Source organism: Ceratotherium simum, chromosome 36 (genome assembly GCF_057802395.1).
Source record: "Ceratotherium simum simum isolate JZ-2026a chromosome 36, ASM5780239v1, whole genome shotgun sequence".
Classification (NCBI taxonomy): Eukaryota; Metazoa; Chordata; class Mammalia; order Perissodactyla; family Rhinocerotidae; genus Ceratotherium; species Ceratotherium simum.
The window spans coordinates 30,433,715-30,447,712 of record NC_141935.1 but is presented as its reverse complement, the minus strand read 5'-3'; the positions used below and the strand labels follow the sequence as shown (position 1 = coordinate 30,447,712).

The 13,998-nt window shown below is 44.6% G+C and overlaps 1 protein-coding gene and 1 long non-coding RNA gene across 5 annotated transcripts; one reads left to right on the top strand and one right to left on the bottom strand.

Annotated features, from left to right (window-relative positions):
* Positions 1-471: 471 nt before the first annotated feature.
* Positions 472-8,780, bottom strand: ZBTB18 (zinc finger and BTB domain containing 18). 4 transcript variants are annotated; one of them, XM_087424494.1, is made up of 2 exons: positions 8,677-8,780; positions 472-4,123 (listed from the first exon to the last, which is right to left on the bottom strand). In XM_087424494.1, exon 2 carries the CDS (start codon positions 4,107-4,109, stop codon positions 2,541-2,543), a length of 1,569 nt encoding a protein of 522 aa, XP_087280620.1. In that variant the 5' UTR covers positions 4,110-4,123; positions 8,677-8,780; the 3' UTR covers positions 472-2,540. The 4 variants fall into 4 exon arrangements, with proteins under 4 accessions (XP_087280620.1, XP_087280621.1, XP_014650147.1 ...); XM_087424495.1 differs by lacking the exon at positions 8,677-8,780 and adding an exon at positions 8,618-8,640; XM_014794661.2 differs by lacking the exon at positions 8,677-8,780 and adding an exon at positions 4,708-8,242.
* On the top strand, positions 8,227-13,561 carry LOC147912373 (uncharacterized). Its single transcript, XR_015550031.1, has 2 exons — positions 8,227-8,334; positions 10,034-13,561. It is a non-coding gene; the product is annotated as an uncharacterized LOC147912373 (long non-coding RNA).
* The last annotated feature ends 437 nt before the right edge of the window (positions 13,562-13,998 follow it).

The following is a 13,998-nucleotide window of genomic DNA, read 5'->3' as shown; positions in this document are numbered from 1 at the left end:
CCTGCTAATTCGATTGCCTAGAATTCCAGTCATTAGCCAAGCAGTCTTCCAAATTAAGACATCCGGTCTCCTTCAATTTTCCACTTAAACCAGAACACAGAAGAATAGATTTGACCAATCAACTTAGGACAAAATTATTCATGAAAATGACTTCTGGTGTATGGATCAGTAGTTGTACAGCATACTATGAAAACCCCATGCTGCAACTTGAAGTCTCACAGATTCACAAATTTCTAGGGAATTACCTTAACGTTCTTGACCTAGGTTGTAGAAAATGGGTCACATTTTTAAAATGTGCATGTAGTATCTTCATAAACGACTAGAAGCAAAAAGTCTGCACATTTCCATTTAAAGGATTTAAGGCATTCTGATAATTTCTTAAGTTTTGAATAGAATATTAAAAATAAGACGCCACCTACAAATTCAGGATCTAAGCAGTACATAATCACAATTAAAATAACACACAAGAAATTCTCAGTTCATATAATTTATTGCAGTTAGCACACAGTTTAAAAATTCACCAACACACCAATAGTACAAAACTAAACAGCATTATAAGTTATTCCCCCCTCAGGAAAATAAAACATACTATGATTGTCGAAGCTAGATGTCAGCCTAAGTTTTAGAACAAAGGAAGAATGTGAAACTAATAAAAGGAAAAAGCAATCACTCACAATGACCACAAAATAAATCCAAAAGAAAGTCCGTTTTCTCACAGACATTGATTGTCTTTTCTAAATTAATAAAAATTATTTTAACATAAACTGTATTTAAAAAAAAAACTAGAAACTCTTCAAGTAACTAAAGATAATGCTCCAAGGCCATTTTCACAGCTTTTTTTGTTTGTTTGTTTGCTTTAAATGCCATTACAGCCAAATTAACACACATTTGACCAAATATTTCCAAAACAGTCCAGCAACACACAATGGAGTTTTCCATTCAGTATCTTAAGCACAAAAATAGGCTATGTTTACAGTAGTTAAGGCGATCAAATTTTAAACAAAAGCAATTAAAAAAAAAAAGGGAAAAACAGCAAACGTTTTCCATGCTACTCCCATAGACCTTATTTGTAAGTGCAAGACAGGAAAACAAACACTGTGCAAAATGCTTTTGCCCTGCGTGCTGGGTCATTAAAACCACACGGTGGGCTGCAGCCTCTGCTGCCGCGATACACATAGTCTACTAACCCCCTTCCCCATGTCAATCAAGGCAGTCCAGCCCTTTCAGCCTGGGGCTTTTTCAGTCTATAGAATCTTTTCAAGAGTTGGGGGGGGGGGCGGGGGGGGAGGGAGGGTAAGGAAGAAGGGGAGAGAAAGAAAAGGGGAGCAAAAAAAGAGAGAATGACCTATTGTCAATTTGTGCAGTAGTTATTCTAAAAATGCTCAACTGGGTAAATGTGTACACCTAAACTTTGAGCATGGGTTTTGTGCAATTAGAAGTTTGTTATAAATGCACACTGCACATGCAAATCTTGAAGCCGTTTGTAAACATTTATATTTTCCTTGTTATGTAGCGAAGTTATCAATCTGCAGCTTAAGTTTTTATTCAGCTTAACAGTTTCAACTTAAAGACAGTGGGAAAGTCAATTTAAATTATATAAAATAAAAATAAAAACAGTGCATTTACGTTCTTCATAACACCAGTTTTTTCCCAAATGGTGCTATTTTTTTCTAAGGAAATTAAATAATTTTAAACTCACTCGTTAAAGTTATACAATGCAAACAAAGACAAAAAATATATTGAAACTCATGCATTTCTGTAGCGTTAATATTTACTTTTCAAGACTCAACTAAGAGCATCAACACAACCTGTCAAGTTCTTTGACCCCCCCCAGCCCATGTAATCAATTACAGTATACAATAACAGTAATTCACATTTTCAACACACAGTTCAACACTGCTGAAGCTGCAATATCCTTTTTCGTCCCAAGCAAACCTTCACAGACAGCGTCCCAGCGATCCCAGTGTACTCTCAGAATTTCTCTCATTGGGAACCGTCAGAAAACCAGAAGTTGCCACAGAAAGTTTTAAGTCAACTGCTTGTTTAAAAATAGATAATCCAGCATTTCAGAAATTTTCCATTTGGGTCTAAAAGCATTCAGGTTTCCAACAGCCAGAAAAGATTCATGCAATTTGAGACATAGAAAGAGGCTAATAAAACTGGAGGGAATTTCTACCTTAAAAAAAAAAAAAAAAAAAAGTGGGGAAAAAAAAAAAGAGCTCAAAAGACAATGCAATGTTGACAAAACGAAGCCCTGTGAAAGCCTTTTGTGATAGGACCATTCGTTTCAAAGGTTCTCATTGGCCTACTTCCCCTACGCCCTCGAAAGAAAAACACCTCTCTATTCTCCGACTTGCGCTAAAGTTTCTTTTATCAGAATGCTAAATTAGTGAGATTCTCATGCTATTCTAAAGTGCAAAAACAAGTTAATATCCCAACTTCTTAGTTCTGGGAAACAAGACTGCTTTTAGACCGTACCACACCTAGATAGAGATCTATTTATATATATGCATATATATATTATTTATATATATATAAAATCATTTCCAGAGCTCTTGCGAGCTGTCCTCTAAGGTCCAGTCTCTGACGGCGGGCAGGCTCAGCGCCTCGCTCTTGACCGACAAGGAGTTCACCAGCTCGCAGTGGAACTTGCGGATGTGCCGGTACAGGTCCCCCGACTGCGTGAACCTGCGCTCGCACCACTTGCAGGCGTGCGGCTTCTCGCGCGTGTGCACCACGGCGTGGCGGCTCAGGTTGTGCGAGTACTGGAAGCTCTTGCCGCACTGCGTGCACGTGTAGGGCTTCTCGCCCGAGTGGGTCCGCTCGTGGCGCTTGAGCGTGTACATGCACGAGAACGTCTTCCCGCACAGCGAGCAGGTGGGCACGTTCACGTCGGCGGCCGGCTTGCTGCGCAGCCCGTCCTGCTCGCGGAAGTGCGTGCTCAGGTGGATCTGCAGGATGTGCGGGCTGGGGAAGACCTTGTTGCACAGCGGGCACATGAAGATCTGGCCGGCCGGGCTCAGCATGCTGGAGACGTAGGGCAGCAGGCCGCTCTCCACGGCGCCCTCCACCGGGACGCGCTCGCTCTCGGGGCTCAGCATCTCGTCGTCGCTGGCTTTGTCCTCGCGCTCCAGCTCCCTCAGGACCGAGTCCTCCCTCAGAGGAGCCAGATGGGCCGGCTCATACTGGACCCTGTGATTAGTGCTCACACTCTCTTTCACAGTGCCACGTTCCATGTCATAGTCATTAGTGCCAACATCACTCTCATCACAGGAGGCCTCTTTCTCCACCTTCACCTGCACCAGGCTGCTTCTCAGCACGTCCTGTGAAGAGAAATAAGAGCTGTTCAGATTTTCAACTCCCGAAAGGCTGGACTTGACAGACAGGTCCAGCACACAGTCAACGTCTGCCGAATCCCTCACGGAGGTGACAGACCTCTGGGACAAAGACTCTGTTGAGCTGCAGGGGCTGGCTACTGTTTTTCCAGCTGCTGCGGCGTGCGGCTCTGCCTCCCCGCCAGCCTGCGGGATGCCTGCGGAGTCTGAGGGCAGTCGCATCCACATGTTCCCAGGCTCGGCCGCCAAGTCCCTTTTGCTGGGCAAGATGTTCAATTTTTCATCTTCCCCTTCGTCGTCGTCGCTGGGCAGATCCCCCGCCATGTGGCTGCTGCCGTCCGAGAGGCTCTCGACTTTGTCCGAACAACTTGAGGCGTCTTCTTCCTTTTTGGTGCTGTCTGCCTCCGTGGTGGCTTTCTCTTTCAGCTTCTTTTTGCAGACTTTGACAATGTCATACATGTGGAGATAACTGGCAGCTGCTAGCACGTCTTCAATGGGCAAGTCTTTGAACTGGAGTTTCCCTTCATACATGAATTCAAGCAGGAGAGCGAAAGCTGGGGCTGTAACAATGTCGCTGTTCAGATGAACAATGTCTCTTTTGTCCAGCTGGTCCTTGTAAAAGAGGTGGAAATACATGCTGCATGAAGCCAGTACAGCTCGGTGCGCGCGGAACTGGGCATCTCCCACCAGAACAGTGCAGTCACAAAGGAAACCCTGATGCCTCTGCTCGCTCAGACACTGCAGCAAGTGTCTGCTATGGTCTGGAAACTCCATGCTGTCTTCATAACCTGGGGAGAGAGAAACTTCTCATGAGAGCCTGGTCAGGAACAACTCTGCAACGCTCTAATCCCCATATAAAAAAAAATAATTCAGCTTGGGCCGCGGAGGTACATGTCTCTGAATTTTAATCAGGCTTATGACCCAAGGACTACAGATCACACACTCAAATCCTAAATGCGGGAGGGAAAATGTCCATTTTCCAAACCCCCTGACCCCAGCCACGCCGTCTCTGGTACATCTCTACTTCCCTGGACTTTTGGTCAAGTTTTAAAAGCCTTGATTTCAGTACAGTCTCTAACTGAGAATAAGAATGTAGACCTCTTTCAGAAGAAACTTAATTAACTCTACTCATCAAATTATGTCCTATGAAAACCTACAAAATAGCTTTAATTTCAAAGGGAACAATTCATCGAATGAACAAAGAAAAGTCCCAAACACATTCTGGAAGATTCAGAAAACTTGTTCAACCATCCTTTTTATTACTTTTGCTACTTGACTGCACTTAGAAAGCACAATTTAAACACACACATTTGGCTGAATCAAGAAAAAAATGAAATCGCATAATTAGTCCAGAAATTAGCAAACAACTTACTTTTAAAGTCAGAGTGTTACAACAACAAAAGCCCTGTGTATAAAAACAGATGTTAATGCCTTAAGATCTGCAGGTAGAGCACACATGTACGAGATCAGAAGGAACTACACCAACAGATGGAAAAGATCATCTTTACTATGAACAAATCCAAATATTTTTTTTAAATGAATTGAGGAAAAAATGGCTATACTTCTTTGTAAAATCTGTACATCTAGAATATTAGGAACCAGAAGGGCTTTATTTAACTCTGAAAATTCTCATCTAAACTTTGATCCATTGCAAAGCAAAATGAGTTCCATATTAAAATTAATTCAAACTTTTAAAATAAAGGCAGATCACGTTCAAATGAAACTCAAAAGCTTTACAGATTCAACATCAAAAACGAAAAAAAAAAAAGCCTCGCTAGGAAAAGAGAAACTATTTTTTTTCTGACTCTGCCTTACCTCAGTCAACAGAAAATACTTTGTTTCAACATAACTTGATATATTTTGTTTTCCCACTAGCTTCTATTCTTGCAAATATGCATTGTTGCCCTTGGTTTCTGGTGAAGGAGAGGGAAAGGAAAGGAGAAGAAAGGCAAAGATGTAGAAGATGCAAGAAGGGTCAAAATTCAACTCCTTAAAAATAAAGACAATCCGACTTCCCCTTTCCTGTGACCAGAAGTGAGGTTCCACACCAACCGTCTCAGAAAGTGCATTGGGGGAATGGATACACATCAATTTAATATTCAGAAATTCCTTCCCTGCTTCTTCTACACTTTGGCCAAGATGGACTGAAACTTTCATCCTAACCCCAAATACATTCTGCAAGATGCCACTGTTAGAATAAACCAAGATTTACAATACAATCACTTTAAGTGCCCCACAGCTAACATCAATCCTAATCCTTGAGAGGGCTAAAAATAAAGATTGGAGGGCAGCTCACAAGGTAGCCGCGATCAAATTAGGAGGCTGAGAGGACAGAGAGGGACGAAGAAGGAAGCTTATAAACATCTGATCCAGCTGACTGTGGCCATATGGCAGCTGCTGCCCAGATAAAGAGATTAAGAATAGAGGAGTGCGATTACAGCTGTCTGGCCAATTCAGGCAGCTCAAATCTACAAGTTCTAAATTAGTCGCTAACACAAAAACTCCTGCAAATAATTATTGTTATGCTGAAATAAAAGATCTCTTAAATATATATTTGAAAGAGAAATGAGGAAACCAGTCAAACTATTCTCCTGGGGACAAAAGTTTTTTTTTTTTTTTTTGGTCTTTTTGAAAAACCTTCGGTTTCAAAAGCACTACAGCTGTATGTTTCAGTCGTGCTGCTGAATGTTTTCAAGAATAAAGTTTCACAGTGGAATTAATTACACAACAGTCTAGCTTCTTAACTAGAATAATCTTCTCATATAAGTTTGAATGCTGGATTCCAGACAGTTTACTATTTCTCCCCCCCAAAAGCAAAAGGAATCTAAATAGCAGTCAACAACAACAAAAAGAGCATTTTAATCTGAAGTGATCTCAAAAAGCAGTATTTCAAAGCCTTTCTTAACATTTCAAAACTTGAAATATTTTTGTGTATTAAAGTTATTTACTCGCTCAAGCAAAAGGGATAAAAATCAAAACTAAACAAGCCCAAGACTTTCAACTCCAATAACATGTTCATTTAATACTCAATTTCGTATATTATTCCTAAACTGGGTTAGAAAAGTAATGTGATTTTTTAAATTAAATAAACAAAACACCAAAACAGAAATATGCTCAATCTAATCTCTCTGCTATTCCTACCTTTAGGACACATAAACCTGATTAAGTCCTTTCCTCTGAGTCTTGCTGGCTCCAGGTCTGTTACATCGGTGGAAAAAAAGCAGACTAAGAGAGACAGATGCAAAGTGGAGATGATGTTCGGGAGGAAGGAGCTACCTTCTCCACCGCAGATCCGCACACACTAACTCCCTGTCTGTGTGTTAGAATAAAAGGCTGAGGGATGGCAGGCTGTCAGCTGCTCTGACATCATGTTCAGATGGAAATGCTACCTCCAGCTGTGCTCCTTTTAATGCCATATGCTACTCCTCTACACTCCTGCCACCAGCTTTTTCTTAGGAGAACTTTTCTCTTCTGTTAGTATAAACAAAATACTTCAAAGTCTCCCTTTTTCCCCCAACTTTCTAACAGAAGAAATGGAAAAACTCAGCATATGGAGTTCTACTGTATTTATGGAATCGCGACACTTCTGTCTGAAGTTGGTGGACTGGCTTGCTTACACACTGACAGCACACTCAAGCCACGGTGCTGTTCAGGAAATCCAGATTCACTTTTATTCAACTCCAACGTGAAGTTTCAAAGGCAACTTAGGGATATTTTTAAACCAACCCATTTGACATCTCCAGTCCCATTTCGACATGATTCCGGCACTTTCTTTTTTTCTTTCTGCTGAGATAATGGCACACATGTCCCAGAATGTTGGAAGACTGTTCACAACTATTACTTCAGCCTGGTTCACCTTCTTATTTCACTCTTATTCAACTACTTATCTACAACTACCTCTCAGTACAATTTCTCACACTGCCAGTTAATGCAAATTTCAATTCTCAGTATCAACAAGCTCAAAACGCACTTTCTGAAATCCTGGAAAGTACTTGGGTTCAAAGAGACAAATTAATAAACTGATACAACCTGCTACAGTCACTTTTATTAAAATGAACGCTGCACCTGCATATCTCATCTGACTTTCTGCTCAAAAAAAAGCAGAACGTTGTCTTCCCCTTGATCTGTGTCCCATAACAATCTGTTTTTGGGTCACTCTGTAATGTTCAGGATCACAAGAAAACCTTTCAGGGAAAAAGGGAGAGGGAGGGCAAGCCAGTTCTAGTAAGTTTGGGAACTTTTTAGCCAGCCTTTGTGGCTCTTTTCTCGTGGCTGACGACACTGGCTGGGCTGACCGTTGCCCCGCAAGGTGCTGCGACATCTGTGAACGTCAAATCCATCCCCACAGCCTCTGCGGAGGGTGAGGGGTAGAAAAGGAGCTGGGGCCTGAGGCGCAAGTGTCGCAGCCCTGGTGACAAGCACTCCGTTCTCACTCGAGAGCCGTGGCAAAGAGTTAAAGAGGAACAAAAACCAACGCCTCTGTCCTGTCCTCGCTTCCCCAAAGTCACAAACCCAACTTTCTCTAACTTCGCGAAGAATGACATAATTACGAACGCCTGTTTCAGGAGCCACTCTTGGGAGATAAATTCCTTCTCAGCTACACAACCAAATGCCCTCTCCCCACTCCAATATATCAGGCATTAATCACCCCATTTACCCAGTGGGGTGGGGGGTGAGTGACAGTTTAACGAGCCCCGAGCACCGCAGTAGGCCAGCGACTCCCACCCCACAAATCAGCCCCTCCACGTCTCGCTACCGCGGGTCCACAGGGGCTGTGCGAGGCCGGGGTTTTGTTTTTTCAAAGAGGTGGGGGCGGAGTGGGGCGCGGGGAAGAAATGCAAATCTTGACGTCGCCGGCTGTGCATAAGACACTCGGGGAAAGAGGAAGGTTAAACCACAGGGAAGGAGGTGGAGGGCGTAGAGCCGGTGCAGCAGGAAAACACCTTCAACAGCAGCCGAGGAAGCAGAGCCGGGTCACGGCAACAACAAAAGAAAAGTCGTAAGAAGCAGCCGGGGGGAGGGGGGTGGCCGCCGCTCCCCGCCGCGCGCCCGCGGGGCCTCGGCAACTGCACCAGCCGGGCCTCCCCGCCTCCCCCGGCGCCGCCGCAGCTGCACCGGTCCCCGCGCGCGGCCGTCCCGGGCGCCGCTGCAGCTGCGGCGGCTCCCGCGCCCCTCCCCGCGCCCTCCGCACCGGAGGCGCCGCCGCAGCTGCACCGGCCGGAGCCCCCGCCGCGCGCGGCCTCCCGCAGCTGCGCCGCCCCCGCCCCCGCCCCCAAACTAACTCCGCTCCCGGGGCGCCCCGCCCGCCGGGGTCAGGGGCCGGGCCGGCGCCGGGACTCACACGGGGCGGCCCCGAGTCGCCGCGTCCTCCTCCTCCTCCCGGCCGCCGCCGCCGCCGCCGCCGCCGCCGGACTTGGTGGGCTTCCTCCTGCTCCTGCCCCCTCCCTCCCGCCCGGCCCCCCGCCCCCGAGCCGGCCCCGCGCCCGCGCCCCTGCCCCTCCCGCCCCGCTGGCAGCCGGAGGAGCGCGGCGGAGCGAAGAGGCCCCTCTCAACGGCTCCCCATGGCAGCAGCCCAGCGGCGGCCGCAGCCTGCCAGACAGCGCGGAGCGGGCGCCGAGCGAGCGCGGGGCCGCCGGCCGGGGGCGGGGCGGGCCGGGGGGGGCGGGGGACGCACCACGCACGCACGCGGCGGCGCCGGCCAGATGTTCCCCCCCCGCCCGCCTCCCTCCCTCCCGCCGGGGGCTTCTGCGATTGACCGAAAGCGGCTGGACCGGCGCTCCCGCCCGCCCCCCGCCCGCCGTCTCCTCCAATGGGAGGGCGGCTTTCCAGGAGGGCGGAGGCAACCGTCGGACTGACAAGAGGGCCCGGCCAATGGGGGTGCGAGCCGGGGCTGCCGCTCGCGCGGGCCAATCGCAGACAGAAGCCGTGGGGGTGGGCGGGGCCCGGGCGGGCGGGGCGGGAGCGAGGCGGCGCGGGGAGGAGGCCCCGGCGCAGCGGCAGAGGCGGCAGCGGCGCCCCTCTGGGTGACTTGGCCGTGAGAAAGTGAAAGGAGCCCGCAGGCGGCGGCGACAGCTGCACGGGGAGGGGCTTGTTTCCAGGCTCGGAGGCCTGGCGCGCCCTGGGGGTGCGGAGCAAGCCTCTCGGTGTGCGCCGTGACCGCATAAATACACTTTTCACCGTAGGGGGGCTCGGCTGCCCCAAGTTACGCAGGTATCCTCGGGAGGTAGGGCGCCCGGGGACACGGAGGACTCGGGTCCGGCGTTAGGTGGCTCCCTCCGCCGTGGGTGACGACGCCCAGGTCGTCGCCCGCCCGGGCGCAGGGAGCTGGCTGAGGACGTGCTCGCCGCGTCCTGCGCAGCCGGCTCTCCAGGTGCACCGGGGGCGCCGCGGCCGGCCCGCCCGAGAGGCGCGGGTTCTGGGCGGCGTTCTCCGTGCACCGTCTGCTTGCAGGCAGAGCTGCGCGCCTGCATTTCTCGCGGAACCCTCCTGGCACGTGTGTACTTGCGCTGTTACAAGTAGGCATTCCCAAGTGACCAAATTTTAGAGAACTATTGCAAAATTGATACTTGTCGAAACCCTAGCCTGATTCCTTAATTGGTACGTATCAAGCCACAACGTTAAACTACCGAGGGAAGATGTAAGGCTGTTGTACCGCTTTTCCCTCCCTTCAAATAAACTTATTCGATTCTTGTTTGCAGTTAAACTGTTCATCCGGCCACGAAGAAAACGTAGAAACTTCTACCCTCGAGAAGTTGGAAACCTTGTTGAGGAGGCAAGAATTCCGAGTAAAAAGTTGAATAACAAGTGAAAAAATGCTTCAAGAATATAAAATAGAAAACTGCAGAGTGAGGAAGTCGGTACACTAGTAATTGTCAAAGGAAATGTGTTTATTCTTTGCTAACTGAACCGGGACTGGCAAGCCTGTTGCTAACCAACTTGCCAGGAGACCTTTCAGCTGGGCGAAATGTGCTTTCACTTTGTTCCAGGTCAAATGGGTAAACTAAGTTGGAAGCATTGTGTGGGCAAATCAGACATGTTGAATTACTAATGAAGTGAAAACAGGAGCACACACAATTCCTGGAACTGAAATGCTATTGGAATATCCTGGAATATGCTAGAAACAGTAGTGATGTTCTGCTCTTTCTTCAACCTTTTCATATGCCCTCATGAGTGATCACTGAAGTCAAGGCCACCCACGATAACTAGAGTTTGTCGTTCCATGAAATATATTGTTGTATCTGTGCTTTTGATGAATTCTAGATCTTTTAGTCTGTTGGTAGAAGGCCCAATTACAGTCTGACCTGTTTCAAGTTAGGGAAATTTATAAATGTTGTTGATGGATGAAATACACTCTTAAAAAAAAAGATGTGAAAAGGAATACATTGCTTTGCCAACAAGTGCAGGAAAAAGAAACGTTTGCATTCTCAAAGCTGTTTCTTACCTACTGAAAGTTAAAAATAAGGCAAGTAAAATACAGTAATTGATAGTGTCAGGATATTAAATAATAAATTCATGAGAAAATTAGAACAGTCATTATCCACAAAAAGCTTGGAAGCTCGGCACTATGGCGTGTAGAGCAGAGTTACAGCTCTAACAAAAGGTTTTATAGAACGCACCTGCGAGTAGAATAACAGCCCCAGAGATGTGCAGGGGAGACACCAAAAGTTGTGAGCATTGTTTTTCAGATCTAACAGTCATTGCTAGAATCCATTTTGAGAGCTGAGTAGTGTAGCCAGGAAATATAGATTAAATGGATATTTAAGGAAGCAAGTATGTCATCCCTCAATTATGTAAAAGATTTTATAAATTTATGAAAATGCATAGAATATTCATACATTGTCAGAACCAATAAAAATGTTTCTGGAGTATTTATTATGTTCAAGGAAGACGACAAAAAAGTATGAGACAGGTTCTCTCCTTCCTGGGGTTTAAATTTAGTTGGGAAAGAAATGGTGCAAATATATAAAAATCTGAAACAATAGAGAAGTTAAATAACAATATAATTGTATATGAATGTTAGAGCTAAATTGAATATTCATTGGTTACAGCCATCTTATTCCTGGTCCCTGGTGTGGTTGTATTTTCTCTGCCCTTTTTTTACATTAAAAACAAATTTTTTTACTCTGACTTTATTTTAAAGTGTCATAAACTTACTGTAAAAATGATACTTTTAGTAATTTTAGAAAATCATCAGCCTACAAATTGTAAGTCAATAAAATAAGACCGATGTCAGAGATATCATAACACAGAATGATTGCTATTTTTGTTGAGCATCCATTGGAACCATGGAAGATAATAAGTCAGCCTCTAAATAGCCCCAAAAGTAAGCTCCTCAAAGTAGGGCCTCTTTACCTCTACACAACAAGCTTAGCTAATTACCATGATACAAAGCTACTTGACAGAGTTTGAGAGCCAATAAGTTTTTTCTCTCACAGTGGGGGGAAAAAAAAGTGCAGAATGTACAGTCTCTAGACTGTTAGAAAAATATACCATTGATTCCCTCTGGAGGAATCCAGTCCTGTACAGTTCCAATTAATCCATCCTTTTCTGGGAGTCCTGAAATTAAAAATGATACTAGTCATGGTTAGATTTCTTGCCAGAGAACAAGTTTTATGTTTTAATAACATGCACTTCGACCAATAACAGTGTAACACTATAAAATGTTGACAGACGCAATAAAATTTAATTTGATGAGCAACTCCATAAAATGAATCTCTGACTTTTAAATGTGAACCACAGGTTAAATCTCTGAAAAAAATCAGTGTTTTTATTACACTTTCTGCAGTAGGTCATGTTGAAAAGTTATCCATGAAATTAATTTTTGAAATATTGACTTTATAAACCATGTATAAATGGGATTTTTTTCTTAAAAAATTAGGGAGGCAAATATTAACAATGAAAGACCAGATATTCCGAAGTGTTATATTTTAAATATAATACCTATAAAATGTACCACAATGTGAGTAGAGGTTGACCTGGTTTTGAATCTAGAGAGAAAAAATACACTAAAATGAAAAATTTGTTGAAGCTTCTCTTAAGCCCACTCACTTTCGATGTCATAGCACACATGAAATTCTATTAACTTACTTAGATTCTCTCCCCCTCGTTCTCTGCTGGCTTTTAGAAATGAACAGGTTAAAATGGCCTAAGGGGAGGAGGAGACACAGAAGCACAGCTGAGACAATAGTAAAAAAAGTAAATGAACAAATGAACACACGCCACAATCATGAAATGAACAAGGAGCTTATTTCCTAAAGCATGGTTTTTAAAGATATCATGCTTATAATTCCGCAAAGCAAGTTGTATACCAAATCATTCCCTGAGTTATAAATTCTATAATACTTGAGTCTATTTATTAAACTCCTGAACTATGATAAACCATAAGTAGGAGATAATTCATCCCGATTCTCAGCCCTGAAGACAGAAATGTTATCATAAACTCCTGAGGAACGGTCCTTAGCAGATTTACACAGGGCGTTGGGGATGTGCCCCCTACACTGAAAGCAGAATGAGCCAACACCAGTAATTCAAACCTGTTTGAGGGTTAAGGGCGGAGAGGAGCAAACGATACAGTTTTCCCAGAACTGTTTTTCCTATGTAGCAGCCAGTTTTCAGTTGCTTACTGTAAATCAGCACTTTTACATGACCATCATAAATCCAGAGACGGCATAATGGCTCAGGGAGGCCGATAGTTCAGGCTTGGTTGCGACCAAAGACTGGCCATTTCGGAGAATTTAGAAAGAAAGCGAAGAGCCCCCCAGCCCACGTCTCTTTCTTCTTTCTCGGTCTCTCTCTCTCTCTCTCTCTCTCTCCCTTTCTCTCCTCTCCTCCTCCTCCTCCTCTTCTCTTATTTCTCTCTCTTGCTCCCCATCCTTCCATAAAATGCTTTGTGCCTTATGGCATATGGAAGGAAAAAATGCATACAATGATGCTTTCTACAGTTAACACTGAGCTATAATACATTCATTATTCACTTCGTATATGATTCCAGGCAACTTTTGAGCCCCAGGTTGTCTCTCCTCCTTGCTACACAGATGCCTTCCTACCATCCATTGATGTGACTTCAGTCAGTTAAAAATTACTTAAATACTATCCTAAACAAAATAAGTTTGTATACACGTCTGCCACCCTTGAAAATCACACAGTACCTCTAAAATCCAGATGTTGGAATTGTGTTATTTTGGAGGTTGTATTTATTTGGATAATTAAAAATTGCATTCATTTTGTCTGTGGGTTCTTTTAGGTTTATTTTTTAAAAATAATCTGAATAAACTTATGGCTTTTCTGGATGAATAGATTCTGTTAAAGAAAGATTTAGTATGAACCTATGATATTCATGCCCTATTTTTTAAAGGATGTAAATCTTTAAGATAGAGGCAGTTTGTTTTATTCAAAATGAAAGCATAAAACTTCTAAATATTTAAATGGTAATATTCTTAATTATACTCAATTGCTTAAACTGGGACTTGTAGAAATTTGGGTGCAAATGAACTTAGATAGAAAAGGAGAAGCAAAGAGAATGAGAGAGACTACCAGTAGGTATTGATTCTGCAGACCTACTATGTGTCAGGTGCTGTGCTTCTGACCACAAGCATGAAATGTCTACCTGTCTGCATTCCAATACAGGGAGAAGTTGCTGCTTCCTTTTGTGCTTGCTCCACAC